Source organism: Cibotium barometz, chromosome 49, assembly GCF_041138505.1.
Source record: "Cibotium barometz isolate CiBa-2024 chromosome 49, ASM4113850v1, whole genome shotgun sequence".
In the NCBI taxonomy this organism is placed as follows: domain Eukaryota; kingdom Viridiplantae; phylum Streptophyta; class Polypodiopsida; order Cyatheales; family Cibotiaceae; genus Cibotium; species Cibotium barometz.
In genome coordinates this window covers 28,046,696-28,072,704 of record NC_141094.1, presented here as the reverse complement: position 1 = coordinate 28,072,704, position 26,009 = coordinate 28,046,696, and the positions used below count along the sequence as shown (strand labels likewise).

At 46.4% G+C, this 26,009-nt stretch overlaps 1 protein-coding gene across 1 annotated transcript in view; it reads right to left on the bottom strand.

Annotated features, from left to right (window-relative positions):
• The window catches only part of LOC147610454 (AP-2 complex subunit mu), a 64,210-nt gene extending 38,201 nt beyond the window's left edge, over positions 1 to 26,009 (bottom strand). The window contains exon 1 of the mRNA XM_086785983.1: positions 25,645 to 26,009. Coding sequence (XP_086642109.1) covers positions 25,645 to 25,727 — 83 coding nt within the window. The 5' untranslated portion in view covers positions 25,728 to 26,009. The remainder of the gene's footprint in view (positions 1 to 25,644) is intronic.

Sequence of the window (26,009 nt, the reverse complement as noted above, 5' to 3'; positions counted from 1 at the left end):
GCAGGACCCAAGCCAAAGGCAGCTAACCAGTTGTCTTTGACAGGTACGTTAATTACTGTACTTTCTCGCCCTAGTACTTGTTCTGATTGTCTGTTCAATTCTAAGGTATTTGGCTTGCATGATCTTCTCCGAGTTTATGGAGAAGTGAAGGGCCATAAAATTCACATTCTTTTAGACCCTGGCAGTTCGCATAATTTTGTTAACAACAAACTTGTGCAGAAATTGAGTCTTGATACGACACTTAGCGACCATACCTATGAGGTACGTCTACCTGCGGGAAGACAAGTTTGGATTCGCAAGGTGGAGATGCTTCCAATCCAGATTCAGGACTACAAAGATACTCTGGAATGCTATGTCATGCATCTGGAAAATGTAGACTTGTTATTAGGGATTGAGTGGTTTAAGACTCTTGACGTCCAGATAGATTGGTCTAGTCATATTTTTTCTTTTCAGCATAGGGACACCAAGTATAGTATTTTAGGTGATTGTATTCATCCCTCTCAGGGACCTCTTGTAAATACAATTGATTTTGGAAATATAATGGATTCTTCTTTGCATACCGCTTTCCATTGTGTATTGATTCCACTTTCTTCATTTCTCATCCCTTCCATGGATGTACATGAATTAAGTGTGTTTGAAAGCAAAGAATTACAGAAGATACTTGATTCATTTCAAGATGTATTTCCTAAGGAATTGCCATCGAGTTTACCACCTGATTGTGCAGTAGATCATCGTATTGACTTGATCCCTGGTGCTCATCCTGTCAGTATTCCACCTTATAGGATGAGCCAAGCTGAGGAAGATGAGTTGGCTAAACAACTCGAAGATTATTTGAGGATGGGCCAGATCCGTCCAAGTAAATCACCTTGGGGTGCACCTATGTTGCTTAGGAGAAAGAACGACAATTCTTGGAGAATGTGTATAGATTATAAGAGATTGAACAAGCTGACCATTAAGAACCGTTATCCTCTCCCTAGATCAGATGACCTGATTGACCGGTTAGCAAGAGCGAAATATTTCACGAAGATAGATTTACGTACTGGCTATCACCAGATACGTATTCATGAAAGGCATGTCAGAAGAACCGCCTTTCGGACTAGGTATGTTCATTACGAGTTTCTCGTATTACCTTTTGGGTTAACCAATGCTCCAGCCACTTTCCAGCAAATGATGAACGATCTTTTTCGTGAACATTTGGGGAAATTTGTGGTGGTGTTCCTGGATGATATTTTGATATATAGTCGTACTCTTGAGGATCATGTCAGACACCTCACGATTGTCTTAGCTATTTTAAGACAGAATCGACTATATGCTAAGTTAAGTAAATGTGAGTTCTTTATGACCGACATCATTTACTTGGAACACAAGATCACTAGAGATGGATTGAGCATTGACTATGACCGAGTTCAGAAGATTCTGGACTGGCCTATACTGCGAACAGTGAAACAACTTCGTTCTTTTCTCGGTTTTGTTGTTTTTCTTCGGAAATCTGTACGGGAGTACTCTCAGCTCACACTACCGATGACCGACTTATTGAAAGGTCGTGGACGTAAGTCCAATCAGCCTATCACTTGGAATAACGATTTGGATATGGCCTTCAGACTTTTGAAAGATAAAGTCAAGGAAGCACCTATCTTAGCATTACTTGATCCTAGTCGGCCTTATGTTCTTGAAACTGATGCCAGTGACTATGCTATCGGGACTGCTTTATTTCAAGATGGTAGACCGGTTGCTTTTGAAAGTAAAAAGCTAGACGACACTCAATCTCGTTGGCCAACCCTTGAGAAGGAGCTTTATGCTGTGATTCATGCTCTCAAAGTTTGGAGACATTATTTATATGGCTCCAAGTTTGTGGTATTGACTGATCATCAGTCAATCAAGTATGTGTGTGATGCGGATGATTTGAGAGGCAGGAAAGCTCGTTGGGCAGAGTTAATGCAAGATTTTGATTTTGAGATCCGTTATCGGAAAGGGTCCATGAATAGTATTGCACATGCGCTTAGTCGGATTAGAGAGGTGAATACTTTGTCGTTCACCGAGATTTCTACTGACTTATTTCAGTCATTGAGAGGGCTTTGCAGGACTGATAGTTATTTTGGTCCATTTTGGTAGAAGATCCAGAACGGGAGCTCATTGATTGACCAAGACTCGGTGACTGAGCAGTCTACTATTCAGGCTGCAGGAGGTCAGTGGATGATTCGGAATGGTTTGCTATTCCGTAATGACAAAATTTGTGTACCACAGATCCCGGACATTAGGTCCAAGATTCTTAAGGAGTGTCACGACGCCCCTTCTGCTGGACACCCTGGGGTACACAGGACACTATCATTAGTGAAACACATTTTTTATTGGCCGAAGATGAAAGAGTATGTAGAAGATTATGTTCTCAAGTGTCAAATTTGTCAGGCAAATAAAGCTGAACGCTTTAGACAGACTGGGTTGTTGCATCCTTTGCAAATCCCAAGTAATAAATGGAAAAGTATTTCCATGGATTTTATTACCGGATTGCCAAGAACACATCAAGGCCACGATTCTATTTGGGTTGTGGTAGATCGCTTGACAAAAATGGCTAGATTTTTACCGACTCGGAAGACTATTACAGCTACGCAATTAGCTCGACAGTTTATCGAGCAATTGTTTAGACTGTACGGGTTATCGCAGAACAAAGTCAGTGATAGGGACTCTAAGTTTACGAGTGATTTTTGGAAACTTGTTTTTGAGAAGTTGGAAACAACTTTGAATTTGAGTTCCTCAGATCATCCTCAATCTGATGGCCAGACTGAAAGAGTGAATCAGATTTTGGAGGATATGCTTCGAGCATATGTATCCAAAAGACAGAGTTCATGGGAGAATTATCTTCCTATGTTAGAATTTGCATATAACAGTACTAAGCATACGAGTACAGGGTTTAGTCCTTTCATGCTTATGTATGGTTTTCAACCAAGATCACCTGTTACAGTAGGATTCTCAGGACTTCAGCATGATGCAGCACGTAATTTTTTGCAAGATATGCAGGAAATGTTACAAGTTGCAAAGGAATCTATTAGAAGTGCTCAAGACCGAGACAGGTTTTATTCTAATAGACATCGTTCACCTAGAGAGTTCTCTGAAGGAACGATAGTGTATTTGCGAGTTCCGAAAGATTCCGAGACTTTACAGACAGGTCGATCTCCGAAATTATCCCCTAGATATTGTGGACCATTTCGTGTTACACGACGGATTGGTTCAGTTGCATATGAATTGGATTTGCCTTCTCATCTGAAAATTCATCCTGTATTTCATGTCAGTAGACTTAAGGAAGTACTGGGTGGAGCATATCAGTTAGTTACTCCTCAAGAAATTATAGATGTCGAGGACATGATATTTGTTCCGCACGAACCTGAAAAGATTCTTGGATTTCGTGAACGAAGATTGCGTAGTACGCTTATCACGGAATACAAGATCAAGTGGAAGGATCGTATTGAGGAGGACGCTACATGGGAGACATTGACTACTCTTCAGAGAGATTACCCTGGCTTTTTAGTGAGCTCAAGAGTGAGCTCTTAGAGGAAGGGGAGTATGTCATGTGCACAGTGTGTATCTACCGTGTGCTATATGCATGCAAGACTAGTTTCGAGGCTTGGGGAAGCTTGGAACTAGGCAGGCTGATTGACGAGCTGAGTTAGGGAAATACTAACGGACGGGCACCCAAGTATGGACGGACGGGCGCCCAAGTGTGGACGCCCGATGACCGGCCAAGAGCCTATAAAAGGGTGGCCAAGGTTAGTTATTGTATGACAGAGAGTCTCGCGAGTTTGTGAGAGCTCTATGGTCTTGGAGCCTGGATCTAGTGCAGACGTGCACCTGCTTTATGCAGCCGAGGCCGACAGCAGTCTCGAGGCCCGCGAGGGCAGCTTCGTGGCGGTATGGGACGTCGCGAGGAGGAGATTGGTCGGTACGTCAACCTAGTTAGCTCAGCTCGTGGCTCGGTGGGGACAGCCAAGACTGTGGGCTCGCCCACGGCTGTCATGGTTGGGAGGTGAGTCAGGCCTGCACCCCCTTGCTTGTTTGTTTGTTCATTTGTTTGCAGGATTCGAGTTTCGAACCAAGATCGATCACGAGGGAATCCGTGGGGATTTGACGAGGGAGGGGGGGGGGCGGCCCATTCCGGCCTCTATGTGGTGTCACACGGGCAAGCTTCATTTTCAGCATTTGTGGATATTTTGTCCAACTTTTATGTTTTATGCAAAGTGATGATGGATATGTGTTAAGGCTGTGGCTATGTTTAAATGCTTTGATGGTACCGACAAGTGTGTCAAAGGCCCTAGTCCCCCGGGCACCCGCCGCGAGTCACATTTGGCCTAAACATAGACACCTCCCATTGGATTTGCATGTCAAGGCCATACAAAAACTGCCTTTTCTTGTCCGAATCAGATAAGCCTAATTGCAAACATAAAGTCGAAATTCTATTAGCAAACTGAAGGACTGGTTGCGCGTTCTGACGCGCTCCCCTGAACTCGTCTTCGAGTCGCTCAAGGTAGTGGGGCGATAGAAACCGCTGCTTAAGGTCGCGGACAAACCCGTCCCACACATAAGCTGCCATACCTAATCTGGTGTGGGCATAAGCCTACTGAGTCCACCAAGGAATGGCCTCACCTTCCAAGTACCAACTAGCTAAGATCACTCTGTCAGTATCTGTCTTTCTCACTGCGGCAAAGTAAGCTTCAAACTGATGCAACCATGAATAGAGAGTTGTGGAGTCGAGTTTACCATTATACTTACTGAAGTTCATTTTCTCGGAAAAATGATTCGAGGACGCCGCCGGTGTCAATCTGGTGTCCAAAGCTGCTAGGTAACGCTCGTGTTCCACGCGTTGCATGGCTTCGTCTTCACATTGTCGGATTTCCAATGCACACATCTGCAACTCAAGCAAAGAGCTCGGCTGTGGTCATGACCCCGCGAGAGGATCCCTGTGTCGAGCATCTGGAATCTAGGATACGGAAGGAGAGGGAGGAGGAGATGGAAAACGCAACGCTGGAGAATGGGTACGCTCTTCCAAAGCCAAGATCTGCGCCTTCTGCTCTTCCAACTTGGTTGTCTGGTCTGCGATGGCTCGCATCATCTGCTGGAACATATCTGTAACACTCAAGTGCTCTAGTCGGGCTGCCTGGTGCACTCTGGTCCCATGGTTCTTGGTCTCTCTCGTCATTGAAGCTCGCCATAGGAAGAAAACGCACTTCCTTTCCGGAGCGCAATCTGACCATCCACTATGTGTGTGAGAGACATCCGGAGGCTTCCGGAGGCTGAAAACCAACCGTCCTTCGAGGGACACGATTCACTCCGAAAGGGGGAATCCACCGGCGTCTGAAAACCAACCACACGAGCGAGAAAAAATTATGGTTTCTTTGTTGAATCTTTGCACTTGAAGTAGGCTCTGATACCACTGTAACATGCGGAAGCTTCGGAGAAGATCAATAACTTCAATGCTCAGAAATCAGCACACTTTTCGCAACGGAATTAACACACAAAATTGAATGAAGATGTGCAGAAAATAGAGAGAGAGAGAGAGAGAGAGAGAGAGAGAGAGAGAGAGAGGGGGGGGGAGAGATGGAGAGGACATAGTATTGGGTCCCAAATACCCTCTGTAGGGCCCCCACCACGGATGGTGTATTTGCTTTATTAGAATGATGTAAATCTGAAAAGAAAATACAGAAATCTTGACCTTTCTTGGCTAGGAAATCTCTGCCCTTGACCTGCAATCCTTCACCCCTTTGCCTTAGCAACTCCTTGGCTTGTCTGGCCCTTGTTTGCCTTGGCTCTTGGTGAAATATGAGATAACACAAATAATCTATGGCTCACCTATTTACACTTCTCCACAACAGCAGTCGGCCAGTATATAACCAGGCGGCCAGCAACAAATTGTCCCATGACTAATAAATCAGCATTAAATGCTGGAAAATTCCCATAAAATCTGCGCATCTCTTCCTGGCTGGCTGGGCATCAGGCGCATGCTTCTACATGGGCTGGACACTGTTTTGCAAACAGTCTGGGGACTGGGCAGCCTGTATGGGCTGCCCCATACCTGCCCTACAACCATACAAAGGCTGCATCTCCTGAATGTTTGCCCTTAGCCTGTCCCTAAGGCTGTCCTACAGTGTTAGACATATACATTAATCTAGGCCTAAGTGCCTCGGACTAAATTAATGTATATGTCTAACATTAATTTAGTCCGAGGCACTTAGGCCTAGATTAATGTATATGTCTAACATACAGCCTCTCCATGGCTGGTGGGTTCAGCCAGGGTCTTCGTGGCCCTCATGGGGGTGGTTTCACACTATCCCCATGCCCACACTAAGACTTGGGGTAGCCCTATGGACTGGCCCCTTTTTCTAAAAGCAAACCCTAACCACCTACTCAATGATCTGGCATCCGGTACCATACCAGATACACAGAATCACTAACATCATTCCAGAGGGAGACTCACAGCGCGGACTGGCACTGTTTCATGTGCAGGACAATGCACACCTGACCTTGGACTCCTGTGCAGGACAATGCACACCTGACCTCGGACGACTGGGATGAATCCCTGGCTGACTCGTCCCGAGCTGGGCTCACATGGGACCAGTTTACCATCCCAGGTCCCGCACCTTTTGTACAGATATGTCTACGTGGCATCCAAGTGCGGGATGCACGTGACATACCATGTCGGAATGTGCAACGGAAATGAGACTGAAAACTGAGAGCATAAAACGCAAAAGTACTGGAGAAGAGATGTGTTGTGAAACTCCAATATATACACACTATATCGGTACAATATGTGAGGGGGCATGGTGCCCCTATATATATGGGCCGGGGCAGCCAGTCGGCCCGTAACAGGCCAACAGCCCCAACATGGGCCCCACGACCAGGTCGGCCAGCCCCTAGTCGGGCCCCTCCTGGCCAACTGCCTCCTACAGGCTAACCACGGAGAGAAAAAACAACCCCCCACACAAGCATACAAAACTGGGAGAAAACGGACAAAATCGGGGACTCCTCCCACGGGCAAGCAAACCCACATCACAGGCCCTCACTCCCTATGGTATAGTATGGTACAGACAAGAGATGAATGCTAACACTGTTCTCCCCCTTATACCGCGTTTGCTCTTTTGGTTGGAGATATCCACTAGTAATGCCCTCCTTGGTCTTTTGCTCATATGCATTAGCAATGTTCTTAACCAAACATTTCTCATCATGAAATTCAACAACCAAACCTTGCTTTGCAATTGTGGAAACAAAAATCAGATCTTGATTCCTGGAACATTTGGTGCAGCATTCATGCAACTTTTCTTACCATTTGGCAAAATCAAGGACACTCTACCAATTCCCTTGATTTCGTAAGAAGAGTGATTTGCACAAGATACACTTCCACCACCAACAACGGGCTCAAAATTCTTGAATACATCTCTCCTAGAAGTGATGCATTTGGTAGCACCACTATCAATATACCAAACCATGTGCTTTGTTTCGGAAGCACTAAGAGACATATCATGGCATATGATTAGAAGCTGAGGAGACACCACAAAAGTCATCATCCACTAACCCCCTTGAATTAGGTCCCTAATCTGTAGAATAGTGTTCAGATACATAACATACGTCCCCTTTTCAAGCATTTACTCTTAAGAGAAATTAGGAAAGCGCTTACTCAAACTTGCTACTAAGTCCCAAGTTGAGACCTCCTGCGCCCTATCTTCTCATATTCAAGGATCAACTTGTTCCTAAGTTCCTTTCCCTGAAATCTATCACCCTCTTGGGTTCATGTGAAACGTGAGGGTAACAAGGTTATCCTCAGCTCGCAACATCTCTTTCAATCTACTGAAATGAAAGAGTAGATGAACTTTCACATTTGAAGGCAACTATAGTATATAGGCAACGTCACCAAACCAAAGTCAGGCAACTCTATACCAATTAAGCTCCTGGTTAGATATCCATCCCACACCATAGAGGAAAAGCTAGGCTCAAGTCACAAATCCATTGGCTAATCCAAGCCATTTGTCTAATCCAAGGTGATAACATTGCAAACAATGGAGTTTGTTTGTAACATGCGAAAGCTTCGGGGGAGATCGGTAACTTCAATGCTCAGAAATCAGCACACTTTTCGCGACGGAATTAACACACAAAACTGAATGAAAATGTGCAGAAAATAGAGGGAGAGAGGGCAAGAGGAGAGGACACGGTATTGGGTCGCGAATACCCTCTGTAGGGCCCCCACCACGAATGGTGTATTTGCTTTATTAGAATGATGTAAATTTGAAAGAAAATACACGAAAACTTGACCTTTCTTGGTTGAGATATCTCTGCCCTTGACCTGCAGTCCTTCACCCCTTTGCGTTAGCAAGCCTTGGCTGTCTTGGCCCTTGATTGCCTTAGCACTTGGTGAATTATGACATAACACAATGGATTGTGGACTTTGACGGAAGCTGCATAGCCTCCAAATAATCCGTCAATCACGCCGGATAGTCCTCGAAAACTTCTTTGTCAAGCCATACCGCTTCGTGGGTCCCTCGGTCCCGAAACTTCGTGAGAAACTGTCTTTGCCTTCGGCCAAAGCCATGCTCGAAACGGTGTAGAAGGATCTCTTCTGGAACCATAACTTCTGCTTCATCAACAATATCTATAACTTCTGAAGGGATCGGACCTACATATGGCTTTAACCAACTAACGTGAAACACATCGTACATAGTCCAACTCGGAGATAGCTTTAATTGCATGGAAACCTCATTGATCTTTTTCTGGATGGAAAAGGGTCCGAAGCTCCTGAAAGACAACTTTGGGCATCGCTTGCCCACCTGCTTCAACCTTTGCTTCAGAATCCGAAGATAAACCCAATCTCCTTCTGAAAACTTCATATCCCTTCGGTCTTTATTGGCCTGTCGAGTGTAGGCCTCTTGCGCTTTACCCAACCTCTCTTTAACTGACTCTAAAATCTCCTGGTAAAACTCCGTCACTCTGTTCGCTTCAGGTACTGAAGACGAGGTCCTGGTCAACAACGACTGAAAAGGTCTTCCAAACGCTACGTCATATGGAGTCCTGCCAATAGCTGAAGAAAAAGGATCATTCAAAACAGCTTGAACTAAAGGAAAATAAGATTACCTTGCTGATCGTGGACATAATACTTCAGCACATCAGAGGCCAACTGGTTGTATATCTCTGTCTGGCCGTCCGTCTGTGGATGGAATGCAGTGGAAAAATTCAATTTAGTACCAAAGTTATCAAACAATGCCCTCCAAAAATGAGTGGTAAACTTGGCATCTCGATCTGACACTATGGCCCTAGGAATCCCGCCAATCGGGTACCAATGCTGAATGAACAACTGGGCAACATCCTCGGCGGTCAAATTGGCCCTGCAAGGAATAAGCATAACAAATTTGCTAAATCTATTAACTATAGTTAAGCACTAAGTATTACGCTTACTCGGATTGGGAGGCAGATTTGTGACAAAGTCCATTGAAATATCTTGGAAAGGATCCTCAAGAATTGACAAGTGCTGTAATAACCCTATCTTCTTTCCGCGAGGAGCTTTCACCTTTTGACAAATATCACAACATTGTATATATGTAAACACATCTCGCCTCATCTTTGGTCAATAATATTGCCGTTCCAATTTCTCCAGAGTCGAATTCATGTCCCTATGACCACCAGTAATGGCGTCATGGGCATCATGGAGAAGAGCTACCCTGACGACTTCATGACACATAATCGGCCTTTGTAGAAAAGCCAATCAAAAAGTGGCATGGTCCTGTGGTATCCAATGCCTATTCCCACTGTGTACCGAATTCCTCGGAATCCGCGTACGTGTGCTTATGTCATCTAGTCGTGTACCAACAAGATCAAGTCTAGTGGTCTAAATCGAAGTCACTTGTCCCTTCTTGTTCAAAGCATCGGCCACTGGATTGGCCGTTCTTGGAAGGTACTCAATCATACCACCGAATTGCTGGAATATCTGGCTCCTACGGTTTTGTCGGTCACTCCACTGTGCACTTGGCACTGTCTAAATAATTGCTAGGAGTTCATGATCGTAGACTGAGTAATTTTTCTCTACAGGTAGTAACTTACGAGACATGTAAGTGTCAGAATACGTAACGGAGATGATGACCAGATCTGGGAACACGAGCAAAACGCAATGCAGAAAATAACAGCACGAGATAGAGAGGTAGAGGCGTGTAACTCTGCTCTATATACACAAAAGAATCCCGGAAATGATACAATGGTGACAAGGGGACTGGGGGGCCATATAAACAGCAGTCAGCCTGTTGTAGAACAGCTGACAGGACACAAAAACCCCACGACTGCTGAAATGCATAGTTGGCCAGCAGCAGGGGGGTTGGCCAGCATCAAGAAGATCCACGACCTATGCAGAGCAGTCGGCCACCTCCAGTGTCTTCACAGATGCAGTCGGCCAAGTTCTAGGTCCTCCTGCCACTACAAGACTGCTTCCCATGCCACAGAAAAATAGGGAAGAATGGGGGAAAAATACGGGGTGTGAGGAAAAATGATAAGACACCTACAAAGGGCGGGCACGCCCACAACAGAGGCCCTGGTGTCAACATAAAGACAGGAGACGACTTCGAACACCCCCTCTCAGCTCCTGGCTGTGACACCAACCACAGGGAGCTGGGGTGCCGCCTAACAAATCCTGAGATAGCGACTTCGTAAAGAGGTCCACCGTACTGTCCTCCGTCGAACAGAACTCTAGCAAGATGTCATCAACAACGATCTGTTCACGAACAAAGTGCCTCTGGATGACCATGGGTTCATCCAGTGGAAGCCCAAGCCTGCAATGCAACCTCACCACCCCACAAGCAGCATCACAAGCAGCCCGGTACTCTGCCTCTGTCATCGACAAGGCAAAAGATAACTGCCTCTTACTGCTCCAAAAAACTGCTCCTGGGCCTGAAGTAGATCTCCTCATGTCCGGATCTCCTCCCAAAACTGAGTCACTCCAACCGTGGAGTCGGACTCCATCAATCAATCCCCCTCCTGTGTACAAGAGTCCATGATCCTTCGCATGTCGCAAAAACCACAGGAAACGCAATCCTGCCTCCCAAAGAGTCATCCGCAACCATGAGCTCAACTGCCTCATCAGGAAGCTCTTGTCCAATCTGGTGTCCATCAACCAGATCAATGAACCATTCTGCTTCTAAGTCAAAGAGGCATCACACTACTCACAGGGATCAACACCTATTACGGTGCAAAGCCAAGTCCTGGAAACCTGCTGAAGACCACGCAAGGCATTCTGAAACCTTCAACCACCCCCTCTGAATCCGGAACCACAAAGCCTGGAGAAACCACCTCCTTCTGTGCAAGTAATCAACTGCCACTTGCTTGGCTTTCCCAAAGGTCCCCATGGAAAGACCATCCTCAACTACAGGAGGCTCTTTGTCCCGAATACTACGAGACATCAAAGCATAAGTTACCTGTTCAGTTTCCTCTGACTGACTAACACAAGAACCACCAACATCAATACTGGAGAGTTCCTGCCAACTGCTGCCATCTACTGGCAAGCTATCCACCATCTGGTCCTAGAAAGCCTGCACCTGCAACGTATCCACACTTAAGTGGCCATTACCAGACAATCACTCATCACAAACCTGAGGACCTAGGAGAAAGAGTGCTGAAAGCTTGTAAACTCTATTCTCCACTCCGCCTTCCCAAACTACCTGGCCTGTTGCTTTGTCCCAGAGAGCAACAAAATGCTCATCAAACTCCACCTGTATGCCAGTCTTGCAAACCTGGTGCACTGACAACAAATGAAAACCAAGTGACGGAACATACAACACCTGGGAGGAATGCTTCCCCCCTCTGCCATCGGGAACTATCTCCATCCTGCCCTCACTGTGAACTGGGATAGTGGATGTATCACCAGTAAGAATGTGACCAGAATACTTGCAGAGATCCTGTAAATCTGAACGAGGAGGAATCATGTGCCTGGAAGCACCACTGTCTAGAATCCACTCCCGAGTATCTGTTGCGGAGAATCCTCCAACCTCCTCCCTGCCTAAAGAAAATGAAACATCGGTGTTCATCACCTCTAGGTGCACAAAAGCCGAAGACTTCATGATTGCTGCTGAGGAATCTTTCACCCTTCTCGGTCTTCCGCTTGGGACACTACCTCCAGTAGTGGCCTTTCTCGCCACAATCATTACAGGTCCTCTCTGCCTTTAGTTTCTCGCGATCAGTAACGGACTTCTTCTTAGAAGACTTCTCCGATGAAGCCTTCCCTTTGCCCGTGTTACAGCCTTTCGACCGTTGGCCAGTTAAGGCCTCCGAACCTCCACCCTGAGGAGGGTTCGTGAATCGTTCCTCTTGGTCCAAGACCATGGGCACAAGCTCCTCCCACGTGATGGTGCTGAGCCTGCCACTGGTAATCAAAGACCAGTAAAATGCTGAGTACTGAGAGGGCAAGGGTGACAACAACGTTATGGCTATGTCCTCTGACGATATCTCCTTCCAAGCCTGAAGAACTTCAGGCTGAAGAGCTTGCAGCTTGTTAATATGCTCCCGCATCGTCGATGACTTTGCACGGCTCATAACCCGCATCTGTACTTCCAAGGAAATCCTCTTCATGGGCGATACCCTGTTGTAAAGAGAAGCCAAATGCTGCCATATACCTCTGGCCAGCGTCATATGCTTTACATGATTGATTACATCCGGTGTGCAGTTGAGGAAGATAAACGAACGGACCTTGGCGTTGACACGATCCCACATCTGTGCCTGTGCCTCCCGGTCCTTTCGGATTGACGGTACCTCCCCTTCCGCTACTTCCGGCCGTGGAACCCCAACAACGATGAAATCAACGAGGTCATAAGACTCCAAAACAGATTCCATCATAACCTTCCATATGCCGTAGTTGTTCCCATCTAATTGACGGTCCACCGGGAACGTGGGGAGTGCAGGGATCTTCACATGCCTCTTGGCCATCTCTAACAGATCTGCCATTGCGGGGATGTACTCTGAAAAAGGGTGGGTGGGTGGGAACAAAGAAGAACTAACACCTGCAAGTGGCTGTCCAGCAAATCAGCCCGCCGTCCTCTTGCTTCTCCTCTTCCCGAACAATCCCGAACAGTCCACCAATCAGCTGACAACAACACAACAGTCCCCCTCTTGCTCACACAAATCCCAAGAACTATCTAGAGCCTAGGCTCTAATACCATGTCAGAATACGCAACGGAGATGATGACCAGATCTGGGAACACGAGCAAAATGCAATGCAAAAAATAACAACACAAGAGATAGAGAGGTAGAGGCGTGTAACTCTGCTCTATATACACAAAAGAATCCCGGAAATGATACAATGGTGACAAGGGGACTGGGGGCAGCCGACAGGACATAAAAACCCCACAACTGCTGAAATGCATAGTCGGCCAACAGCAGGGGGGGTCGGCCAGCATCAAGGAGGTCCACGACCTGTGCAGAGCAGTCGGCCACCTCCAGTGTCTCCACAGATACAGTCGGCCAAGTTCTAGGTCCTCCTGCCACTACAAGACTACCTCCCATGCCACAGAAAAATAGGAAAGGGGAAAAGTACGGGGAGTGAGGAAAAATGATAAGACACCTACAAAGGGTGGGCACACCTACATTAGAGGCCCTGGTGTCAACATAAAGAAAGGAGATGACTTCTAACAGTAAGCTACTGGATGACCATTCTGTTGTAAAACACCACCAATTGCGATGTTACTCGCATCGGTGATCACCTGAAATGGCTCGTCCCACGAGGCAAGTGCTAAGCAAGGCGCTTCTGATAGAGCCACCTTGAGATTCTTGAAAGCCTCCAACGCTCGTGGAGTCATTCGAATCCGTTGCTGTCTTGTCTTCACACCCTTTAGCAGATCAATGAAATCTGCCAAGCGGTCAAAAAACTTGTTTATATGGGTGGAGTATGCCTGGCATATACCCACAAAGGATCTGATGTCCTAGGCTGTCTGAGGTATTTCCCAATTGACAATCTCGACCACTTTAGCCGAATCAAGGCGAATGCCTTCGACACTAATTATGTATCCCAAGTAATGCACTTGGAACAGATAAAATTCCGACTTCTTTTCATTGACGTAGAGCTCATTGCTTTCCAGCAACTTAAGGACTTTCTCCACATCAATGTCATGCTGCTCAACCGTAGCTGAAAATACTAGTATGTCGTCCAGAAATATAAACACACTTTTTTCAATCAAAACCCAAAAAACACGCATCATCATGCGGTTAAATGTAGTTGGGGCGTTCGTCAAGCCAAATGACATGTAACACGCGGAAGCTCTGGGAGTCTTCTTTCAGCCCTAAACACTCCTGGAAACATGCTGATGCAAAACGCAGACATGAAGAGAGAGTAGAGAGAGAGAGAGAGATGCTGGAAATTCAGTATATATCATATAGTACAAAAAGGTACTCTTCTACAGCCCTAGGCTGTCTTCATAAAAAGGGTGATAAACACCAAAATCTGTCCTAGACTAAGGACCCTAAGAATCCACTCCCTAAAGGAATGAATGGTTCAATCTATGAGCACACTTTGTCTTTTATAGGGTTCTTGGACACTTGGTATACTGGCCGACCGCTGGTCGGCCAGTCATTTATGCTTTAAATGCTCTTCAGCACTGCCCGACTGGATCTCTTCCTTAATCATGATGCGCCTGCAGCCGCCTTGTCCTCTGGTTCAGCTGACCAGCTCTGTGAGCAACCGACAATCTGTCTTTTCTTCTGCGCACTATAAGAACACCCTCTTCATGCTCTCCAGGCCTTGCTCTAAGTCCACACTTGTCCACTTCTGTATCTTGTGCTCAAAATCCTAACTCTATCTGATTCGTACTCTTTATCTGGCTACCTCTTCTGGACCAACACCTGAGAATGTCCATGGCATCTTTCATGCACATGACATGACATGACCACAAATTCATACTGGGCCCATTCCGTACGGAAGGTTGTCTTGGGGATATCCCCCTCCACAATCCTCACCTGGTGGTACCCACTCTTTAAATCAAGTTTCGAGAACACCTTTGCTCCATTCAACCTCTCAAGAATATAATCTATTCGAGGCATCGGGAATCTACTCTTGATAGTCAACTTATTGAGTGCACGATAATCGACACACAATCGAGAAGACCCATCTTTCTTCTTGACAAATAAGATCGGTGCTACAAATGGCGACATGCTGGGGCGGATGAAGCCAGATTGCAACAATTCTTGGGATTGGCGGTCCAACTCCGATTCCATTGCCTTGGAAAGGCGATACGAAAACTTGCTCGGGGGTTCCGAGCCTAGGAGGAGGTCAATCTTGTGGTCCTCCAGTCTGGACGAGGGGAGCTGGGGAGGGAGACTGTCCCAAAGAAAAATCTTCTAGAACTTTTCATGGAGAGCCGAGTACTTCTCGAAAACACTAGCCATCGTCTGGGCTGTCTGGATGTATATCATCGCACAATGTGCGCCTTTCCGGGCTGCTCGCTTAGCCTACAAGTGGCTTGTGAACGGAAAGTTCGAAATTCCTGGCTCACACTTAATGGTCACTGGGGCGTTTGACACATTCCGATTAATCTAGAACGTGTGCCTGTCCCACTTGACATCGGGAAGAAACTTGTGAAACCACTGAATACCCAAAATTATGTCTGCTCCTACAAGAGGAGCAACCATAAAATCACGCACAAATTCTATGCCCTGAATAACTAATTTAGCACCTTGAACTTCATACTTGACGCTTGTTGTCATGCCTGTGCTAAAACCCTAACCTATTTGTCCACCGAAGTCAGGTCGAAACGAGCACGCCTAGCGGCTTGTTCCGTGACCACATCCTCCGTGCTGCCGCTATCAAACAAGACAACTCTCTGGCCACCTATGTAGCCAAAGGACTTGGGCAATTCGTTGCACTCATACTCCTGGTCATGGGTGCTCTTCTGCTTATCTTGGAGTTCCCGGCTAATAAATGCTCCAACTGAAGCACCGGGATTTGAAGAACTAGGGGTAGCTATTGGGGTCTGTGTGGGAGCTCGGCTCACCACCACAGAAGCTGTGGAGGCAACAGCGGCGGTCTTTGGAGTCTTCTTAGGACACTCCCGAGAGGTATGTCCTTTTGTATGACAAAAGAAACATCTACCCTCCTCCTTGTACTGAGAAAGCTCCTCAGCACTCAACTTGCCACCAGTCTTACCTACCTCCGCTTTCTGGTCTAGAGTAAGCTTAGACGGATTGTTGGAGTTCTTGGAGCTAGAGGCTCCCGTGTGTTGGGGTAAAGGCGTTATGCCCACCCTTATAGTGTGTACAAGCCCATAAGTTATAGTACATAGTACACTTAGTACTTTTAATGTACTAAGTGCACTATGTGTACTAGTGCAATATACATGTGTGATAGGGGAGTCACACACTCATGCCTCATGAGTTGACTTATCCCCACAACTCTCTCTCTCTCTCTCTCCCTTGTTGCTTCTCTGTGTATGTCTCCCATGAATGAACTCTAACCCTAATTCTGGTTTTCTCCCCATCAACTGGTATCAGAGCGGGTGTGCGGGTGTGCGGGTCATCTTCATCGCGAAGAAGAAGAAGCTCGGCTATGGAGCCTTGAGCTTGGCACGAGCAGAAGAGATTGCTTGGAGCTTTCGGTGCTCAGCAAGGAGCACATGCGCTGCAAGACAGTGAGAACTGTCGTACAGCTGTGGGTGAAGCGAAGGACGACTTGACACAAGCCGGGAGAGACAGTGCGGTGAGCGTGTAGCGTTGGTGGCCACAAGGCGTGTCAGGCGCCTACTGCAACAAAGGCGTGTCGGATACGTAAGCCAAGGCGTACAGCCGAATATAGGCGAAGGCGCCAGCGCTAAGCGAAGCGAATACGTGAGGCGGGCGTTGAGCGAAGGTCGCTGGGCATTAAGCGAATACGTGAGGCGAGCGACCTGAAGCGAACGCAAGGCAGCCATTCAGGCGCCTACAGCCGCCAGGCGTTGAGCGTGGAGGGCTGGTCGTGGGGGTCAGCCAGGTGCAGCCACGCTGCCCAGCAGAGGGCTGCCCAATCAGGCAGCGCAGAGGGCTGCCCAGCCAACCAGGCGCAGCCAGCTCAACAGCAGTCACCAGCAGCACGTCGTCCTCGCATCAGCAGTACCTTCAACATCCACACAGTCAGTGTGTGCAGCACCTCATCAACAGCAAAAATCGACGCCCCCTCTTCCTGCAACAGCCTGCAAATTGAAGGAAAATCAGAAATTACAAGGTATTTGCCTCAATTTTTTTTTGGGATTTGCAATTGAGCAAGTACAATCAACAATTGAGCAGGTACAGGTGCCCAATTGCTCAATTTTTGAGCAAAATTGGCAAAATTGGGTGACATTGGTCACAATTGGGATAAATTTGCAGGAAATTGGTCAAATCAGGATCAATTTGCAGGAAATTGAATGTCAAAATTTGGGGCTTTTGATGTAATTGTGCAATTAAGCACTCATACATGCTGTATGATGTGAAAAATCACACATTTGGTCAAAACTGCAGCAAATTGCAGTGCAAATCAAGGGACTTTTGTGCCGATTTGGTTGATTTGCATGCAGGCAATCGCAGTTGATGCTGTGGATAATGTGTTGATGCCTTACAAGCACTCAATGTGCCTGTAAATCAAGGGGCTTTCATGTATTGGATGTATATGTGGCCAGGGGGAAGCATCGTGAACACTCTGGATGCCTTCATGTGCGTCAATGTACCATGTATGATCAGCAATTGATCTTAAATCAAGGGGCTTTTCAAGTTTGTATGCTTGTTGAGCTTGGCAAAGCAGCAGGCAAGACATTTATGCCTTGAATCCTCAAAAATCAGCTTGCAGTCAAGGGGCTTTTGCCCAATTTCTGTTCGGGACTGTTTTATGCAGTGTTCGGGACTGTAAAAGTCTGATTTTTACTCATTTGGACAGCCAGGAGAGCATTTATTGCTACTGTACCTGCTGGTACAGATTTGGCACAGCTTTGTGCATGTTTTGGCATGGCTGTACACTGTTTTGAGTGACCAAAAGATTCAATTTCAGCTGCTGAAATTGCCGGTACAGGTTTGGTACATTATTGGTGAGCACTTGGTACTGCTGTACAGTACTTTTGAAGGGCAACAGAGCACATTTAAGGTGCTGTCCAAAATCTGCAGCAACCAGATTTTGGTGTTTTCATCACATAAAGTGGGAGAAAAGTTGCATTCTTGCTTCCGCAGTGGGAGATAAAGCTTGGGAGAACAACTGTGAGCACTTTGTGTGCTTTTGGGTGCAGTGTTTGCACATTTGCAGGGAGTCAGGCATTAAAGGTTGCATATTGCTATGGCAACCACAGGTGAGAGCTCTTCATTGCTTCACATCAAGAAGCTTGAAGGCTCGCATAATTATGATATTTGGCAAACCCAGTGCTACAATGTGTTGCTCCAGAAAAAGCAGCACAAGCCTATCAAAGAAAGGGGTGTGATGCCCGCTTCTCTTACTGCTGAAGAGTGGGAAGATATGGATGAGCTGGCAAGATCTACTATCATGTTGTCTGTGTCAGACTCTTTACTTTTCAGCATTCGTGAAGAGAAGACAGCTTGGGGAATGTGGCAGAGATTGCAGGACTTGTATGCCCAACAAAGTGCCTCAAGCAAAGTGTATTGGTTGAAGAAACTCATAGGTCTTCAGATGAAGGAAGGGGCGTCTATGACAGCCCATCTAAATGAGTTTAATGGTATTGTCAGCCAGGTCATTAATCAAAAGTTGGCAATGGACGATGAGTTCAAAGCCACTTTTCTGTTATGCACTTTGCCAGAGAGTTGGGACACATTCAGGACAGCCACTAGCAATTCGAATGCTATGCTGTCATATGCAGATGTTGAGGGTGCTCTTCTTCAAGAAGAGATGAACAGGAAAAACAACTCTGTTGGAAAGTCCAATGCAATGAATGCACGTGGGAGATCCCAGCAAAGGGGGAAAAGCCAAGAAAGGGGAAGGAGCAAGTCTCGCTCCAAAAAGGATTTGGAATGCCATTATTGTGGCAAGAAGGGACACATTAAAAAACAATGCTACAAATGGAAAAATGATCAAAAGGAAAAGGGAAAAGGCAAAGACAAAGAGAAGGATGAAGCCAAAGATGTAAAGCCAAAGGGCAAAAGTGGAGTCAAGATCGAAGAAATCAATGTGTCACATGCAGGTGGCAGTGAGGATGAGGTCCTCTTTACGTCTTCACTTGATGCCCATTCACTTCTTACAGGTAGTCATGGTATGCACTCATGGATCATTGATTCAGGTGCCTCCTTTCATGTCACAGGTTGCAGAGACTTGTTTGTCAGGTACACTGCTGGCAATGAAGGAGTGGTTTATTTGGGTGATAACCATGCATGCAAAATTCTTGGCAGAGGTGATGTGAGGCTTGTATTTTCAGATGGCTCACAGCTTATGCTCCATGATGTCAGGCATGTGCCTGAGATCAAGAAGAATCTGCTTTCTACTGGACAGCTTGATGATGCTGATTATGTTACCACATTTGGTAGTGGAAAGTGGAAAATTAGTAAGGGCTCACTGGTTGTTGCCAGAGGCTCTAAGGTGGACACTCTTTACTTTATGCACGCAGGTGTTTGTCACCATGCTAATGTAAATGCAACCGAGCTGCCGGAAATCTCTATGTGGCATAGCCGGTTGGGACACATGAGTGTCAAAGGAATGGAGCAATTGTCTCGTTTGGGTTACTTGCCTTCTCTAAAGTTTTCAAGTTTTCAGTTTTGTGAGCATTGTATATATGGTAGGCAACTACAGTGCCCCCACAAGAAAGCTCTTGGACAGAAAGATGCTCAGTTAGAGCTTGTGCATACAGATGTATGTGAGATGCCTCAGCTTTCTTTGGGAGGGGCAAAGTACTTTGTGTCTTTTATTGATGATGCCACACGCAAGGTGTGGGTTTATCCTCTTCGTTTGAAGAGTGATACATTCTCAGTGTTTGAGAAGTTTGTTGCTCTTGTTGAGAATCAAACTGGCAAAACACTGAAAGCTTTGCGTTCCGACAATGGTGGAGAGTATATGTCCAAACAGTTTCAGGACTTTTGTGATGCTAAAGGCATCAAGAGGGAGCTCTCTACTCCTTATGATCCTCCACAAAACGGGACAGCAGAGAGGATGAACAGGACCATTCAGGAGAAGGTCCGTTCTATGTTGTCACATGCTGCATTACCTCATGGTTTTTGGGCTGAAGCTGTTATGACAGCCGTTCACCTTATAAACAGGTCACCTAACACGAGGCTTGGTGGGAAAGTGCCAGAAGAAGTATGGACAGGGAAGCCTCCGTCATACAAGCACTTGAGAGTGTTTGGTTGCGTTGCGTACGTGCACATACACAGGGAAATGCGCACCAAACTTGATCCTAAGTCTCATAAATGCATATTCCTAGGATATGGTGACAGAGGTGAAATGGGGTATAGACTTTGGGATCCCATGAATAGAAAGATCATACGCAGCAATGATGTCATTTTTGATGAAACATGCATGTATAAGGAGCCTGCAAGGCAACAGGAGCCTGGCAGAGTCATCTTTGATGATGATGGACATCATGGACAACAACAAAGGGCTGTAAATCAGCCATTACAGCAGGAAAACCAGCCCTTAAATGGTGCTGAAAATGGTCCAAATGGACAGCCAGAGATGGCAGAAGATATCCCTATGGATATACCACAGTTAGAGGATATACCGGGCATGATTTTTCAGCCTTATGGCATGGAACAGGAGCCACCAATGGGTGATATGCAGGCTGGACAGCAACCTGCAAATGATGGTCATTGGGTACGGAGGTCCACTAGACCCTCCAGAGCCCCTGACAGGTTTGTTCCAAGGGTTGACTATTTGATGCTTACTGACTGTGGGGAGCCCTCATGTTATAAAGAGGCTTTACAGAGGGCAGACAAGGCTCTATGGGAGCGTGCCATGAAGTCAGAGATGGATTCTCTGCATAAAAATGAAACATGGAAGTTGGTGCATTTGCCTGCAGGCAAGAAAGTTTTGCCATGCAAGTGGGTATACAGGCTCAAAGTTGCACCAGATGCAAAGCCAAGATACAAAGCCAGGTTAGTGGCTAAGGGCTTCAAGCAGGAATATGGTGTGGACTTTGATGAGATCTTCTCTCCAGTGGTCAAAATGACCACACTTAGAGCTGTATTAGCTTTGGTTGCACATGATGATCTGGACTTGATTCAGATGGATGTGAAGTTTGCTTTTCTTCACGGTGATCTCCATGAGGAGATATATATGCAGCAGCCAGAGGGTTATGCAGTGAGTGGAAAGGAGAAGCTTGTATGCAAGCTGAAAAAGAGTCTTTATGGGCTCAAACAGGCACCAAGAGAATGGTATCATAAATTTGATACATTCATGAAATCACAGAAATTCAGGAGAAGTGACATAGATCACTGCTTGTACACCAAGAAGGCTTTGGATGGCAGTCTATTGATCCTCATCTTGTATGTTGATGATATGTTGATTGCCGGGAAATCTCGTAAAGAGATGGATGCCTTGAAGCAGAGGCTACATCAAACCTTTGATATGAAGGATTTGGGTGATGCAAATCACATCTTGGGTATGCGGATACTTCGGGACAGAAATCAGCATGTGTTGTATTTGTCTCAGAAGGAATACATTGGCAAAGTCTTGCAGAGGTTCAATATGGACGCGGGAAAGAAAGCTAGTACTCCTTTGCCTCCATATGTGAAACTCAGTGCTATGGACAGCCCACAGTCAGATAGAGACAGGGCTGATATGGCCAAGATTCCGTATGCTTCAGCTTGTGGCAGTCTCATGTATGCCATGGTTGCTACTAGGCCGGACATTGCATTTGCAGTGGGAGTGGTTTCTAGATACATGGCCAACCCTGGCAAGAAGCATTGGGAAGCAGTGAAAGGTGTCATGAGATACCTGAAGGGCACACAGGATTTGTGCATTTGCTTTGGCAAACAGGATGCATTAGTGCATGGTTACACGGATTCGGATTATGCCGGTCATCCAGATAACCGGAAGTCTACTACCGGTTATGTATTTACATTCACAGGAGGTGCTGTGTCATGGATATCCAGGATGCAGAAGTGCACAGCCTTATCTACTACAGAGGCCGAGTATATTGCAGCCACAGAGGCTTGCAAGGAGGCATTATGGCTATCTCGGTTAGTGGTTGATTTGGGCTATACAGGGGATATTCCATTGTTGCATTGTGACAGTCAGAGTGCCATTCAGTTGGCAAAGAACCCTGTTTTTCATGCAAAGACGAAGCATGTGGATGTGAAGTATCACTTCATCAGAGAGGTGATAGAGAACAAGCAAATTCAGCTTGTTAAGATTCATACGGATGACAACCCGGCTGATCTGTTGACAAAGAGTTTGCCTCCGGAGCGTTTTGCTCATTGCAGACACTTGATGGGCATTGGATGAGGCCATTTTCAGCCTTGATATGGCCTTGTATATTATCATGTACATGCTGATTTTTTCTTTTCCTTTACTTAAGGGCACTTTGCCTTTAAGTGGGAGGTTGTTGGGGTAAAGGCGTTATGCCCACCCTTATAGTGTGTACAAGCCCATAAGTTATAGTACATAGTACACTTAGTACTTTTAATGTACTAAGTGCACTATGTGTACTAGTGCAATATACATGTGTGATAGGGGAGTCACACACTCATGCCTCATGAGTTGACTTATCCCCACAACTCTCTCTCTCTCTCTCTCCCTTGTTGCTTCTCTGTGTATGTCTCCCATGAATGAACTCTAACCCTAATTCTGGTTTTCTCCCCATCACCGTGCTCTGTCCTAGGGAAAATCCCGTTTGGTTCTCGCCTTTTTCCCCCGAGGCAGTAGCCTTGGGAGTAGCCGGCTGGGAAGTCTTGGGCTTGCCACCATTATGCTTCATTTCGGCACTCTGCGCAAGCGAGAGTGCGTCTTCAAAGGTGGCTGGCCAAAACATACGCACCTCCCACTGGATTTGCGTGTCAAGGCCATACAAAAACTGCTCTTTCTTGTCTGAATCAGATAAGTCTAATTGCAAACATAAGGTCGAAATTCTATTGGCAAACTGAAGGACTGGTTGCGCGTTTTGACGCGCTCCCTTGAACTCATCTTCAAGTCGCTCAAGGTAGTGGGGCGGTAGAAACCGCTGCTTAAGGTCGCGGACAAACTCATCCCACACATAAGCTGCCATACCTAATCTGGTGTGGGCATGAGTCCACTGAGTCCACCAAGGAATGGCCTCACCTTCCAAGTACCAACTAGCTAAGATCACTCTGCCAGTATCTGTCTTTCTAACTGCAGCAAAGTAAGCTTCAAACTGATGTAACCATGAATAGAGAGTTGTGGGGTCGAGTTTTACCATTATACTTATTGAAGTTCATTTTCTCAAGAAAATGATTTGAGGGAGCCGTCCGTGTCAATCTGGTGTCCAAAGCTGCTAGGTAACGCTCGTGTTCCACACATCGCATGGCTTCGTCTTCACGTTGTCAAATCTCCAATGCATGCATCTATAACTCAAGCAAAGATCTCGGTTGCGGTCGTGACCCCGCGAGAGGGTCCCTGTGTCGAGGATCTAGAATCTAGGATACGAAAGGAGAGGGAGGAGGAGATGGAAAACGCAACGCTGGAGAACGAGTATGCTCTTCCAGAGCCAAAATCTGTGCCTTCTACTCTTCCAACTTGGTTGTCTGGTCTACGATTGCTCGCATCATCTGCTGGAACATATCTGTAACACTCAAGCCTAGTACCCTAGCTGGGCTACCCGGTGCACTCTGGTCCCATGGTTCTTGGTCTCTCTCGTCATCGAAGCTTGCCATAGCAAGAAAACGCACTTCCTTTCCGAAGCGCAATCTGACCATCCACTATGTGTGTGGGAGTTGTCCGGAGGCTTCCGGAGGCTGAAAACCAACCGTCCTTCGAGCGACATGAGTCACTCCAAAAGGGATAGTCCACCGGCGTCTGAAAACCAACCACACGAGCGAGAAAAATTTATGATTTCTTTGTTGAATCTTTGCACTTGAAGTAGGCTCTGACACCACTGTAACATGCGAAAACTTCGGGGGAGATCGGTAACTTCAATGCTCAGAAATCAGCACACTTTTCGCGACGGAATTAGCGCACAAAACTGAATGAAGATGTGCAGAAAATAGAGGGAGAGAGGGAGAGAGTACACAGTATTGGGTCCTGAATACCCTCTATAGGACCCCACCACGAATGGTGTATTTTCTTTATTAGAATGATGTAAATCTGAAAGAAAATACACGAAAACTTGACCTTTCTTGGTTGAGATATCTCTGCCCTTGACCTTCAGTCCTTCACCCCTTTGCGTTAGCAAGCCTTGGCTGTCCTGGCCCTTGATTGCCTTAGCACTTGGTGAATTATGAGAGAACACAATGGATTGTGGGCTTTGGTATGTATACTACTCCATGAAGGCAGTCGGCCAGCTCTAAACCAAGTGGCTGTCTTTAATTCTGCCCACGACTAGAAAATAGTAATAAATATGCTATTAAATGCTGAAAATATGTGCGCATCACTCCCTTGATGGCTCTAAACCAAGCGGCTGTCTTTAATTCTGCCCACGACTAGAAAATAGTAATAAATATGCTATTAAATGCTGAAAATATGTGCGCATCACTCCCTTGATGTGGCTGGGTACTAGGCGCCTGTGCAAGATAGGGCTGGGCATTGTTTACGCGCTGTTTGGGGACTGGGCAGCCTGTATGGGCTGCCCCATACTTGCCCTTACAGCCATAAATAGGTTGTACAGCCTGTATGCTTCCCCTAGCTTGCCCCTAGGGCTGTTCCTACAGCCCTTCATGACCTATTCATGGCTGGTGGGTACGGCCAAGGCCTTCCTGGCCCTCATGGGGGTGGTTTTACACTATCCCCATGCCCACACAAGTACTTGGGGTAACCCTATGGACTAGCCCCTTTCCTAAAAGCAAACCTAACTATCTACACAATGATTTGGCATCCAGTACCATACCAGATACACAAAATCACTGACATCATTCCTGAGGGAGACTCACAGCGCGGACTAGCACTGTTTCATGTGCAGGACGATGCACACCTTACTTTGGACTCATGTGCAGGACAATGCACACCTGACCTCGGACGACTGGGATGGATCCCTGGCTCACTCGTCCCGCACTGGGCTCACATTGGACCAGTTTACCATCCCAGGTCCTGCACCTACTGTACAGTTATGTCTACAAGTGCGGGATGCACGTGACATTGTTGGTGCAAACTCCATGTGACAACAAGAGAGGGCTTCTCATGGATTTTTTGATGCAAAGAGAGGACACATTGGATCATTACAACAAGTATTCCTCGTGTTCATTGGCCAAGTCAAACTTAGGAGACTCCTGTCAGACCCCGCTGTTACGTCGGACTACGGGGAGGAGACTGCCTCCCATTGGACACCATCCGCTAAGCAAACTGTAAAGGGGAAGGGAAGAGAGAGAGAGAGAGAGAGAGAGAGAGAAGGGCCCCGGGAAGGGTGGTGGTTGTTGGTTTGTAAGAACCAGAATGCGCATAGTCTGACTGTCTCTAACGTAGGAGGATCGGCAACATCACAAGTTTATCCATACGCATTGAAACTGCACACAGTTAACCATATAGAAAAGATCCAGATCTGCAATCTGACACTCTGGGAAAGAAAACGATACTACGCCTACATTACAGAAAGAGCAGCATACCCGACATCATCTCTGTAGAGCCGATTGATGAGCACGTCTCCTCGGAGGTTGAGAAAATAAATGGCAGAGGCAGAGACCGGCATTTTGGCCTGCGATGAGAGTTTGTCTGTGATTAGGGTTTTTTCCTTTTTAATTAGCGTTTCTTTCACTGTGATTACGGTTTGCGCCTCTGTGGTTAGGGTTTCTCCTTCATTGCTGGGGTACAACCTGCAAAAATCTTCATGTTTGGATCTGCTCCTCTCCTCTTAGCCGGGCACGCAGCTTCGAGCTTCGTTGCAATCCATTCACGGAGAGACTCTGTGCGTTCAGGGAGACCCAGAAAGCTTTTCCCGCTACTCTGCTCTCTTCTGTAGTGTTTCTCCTTT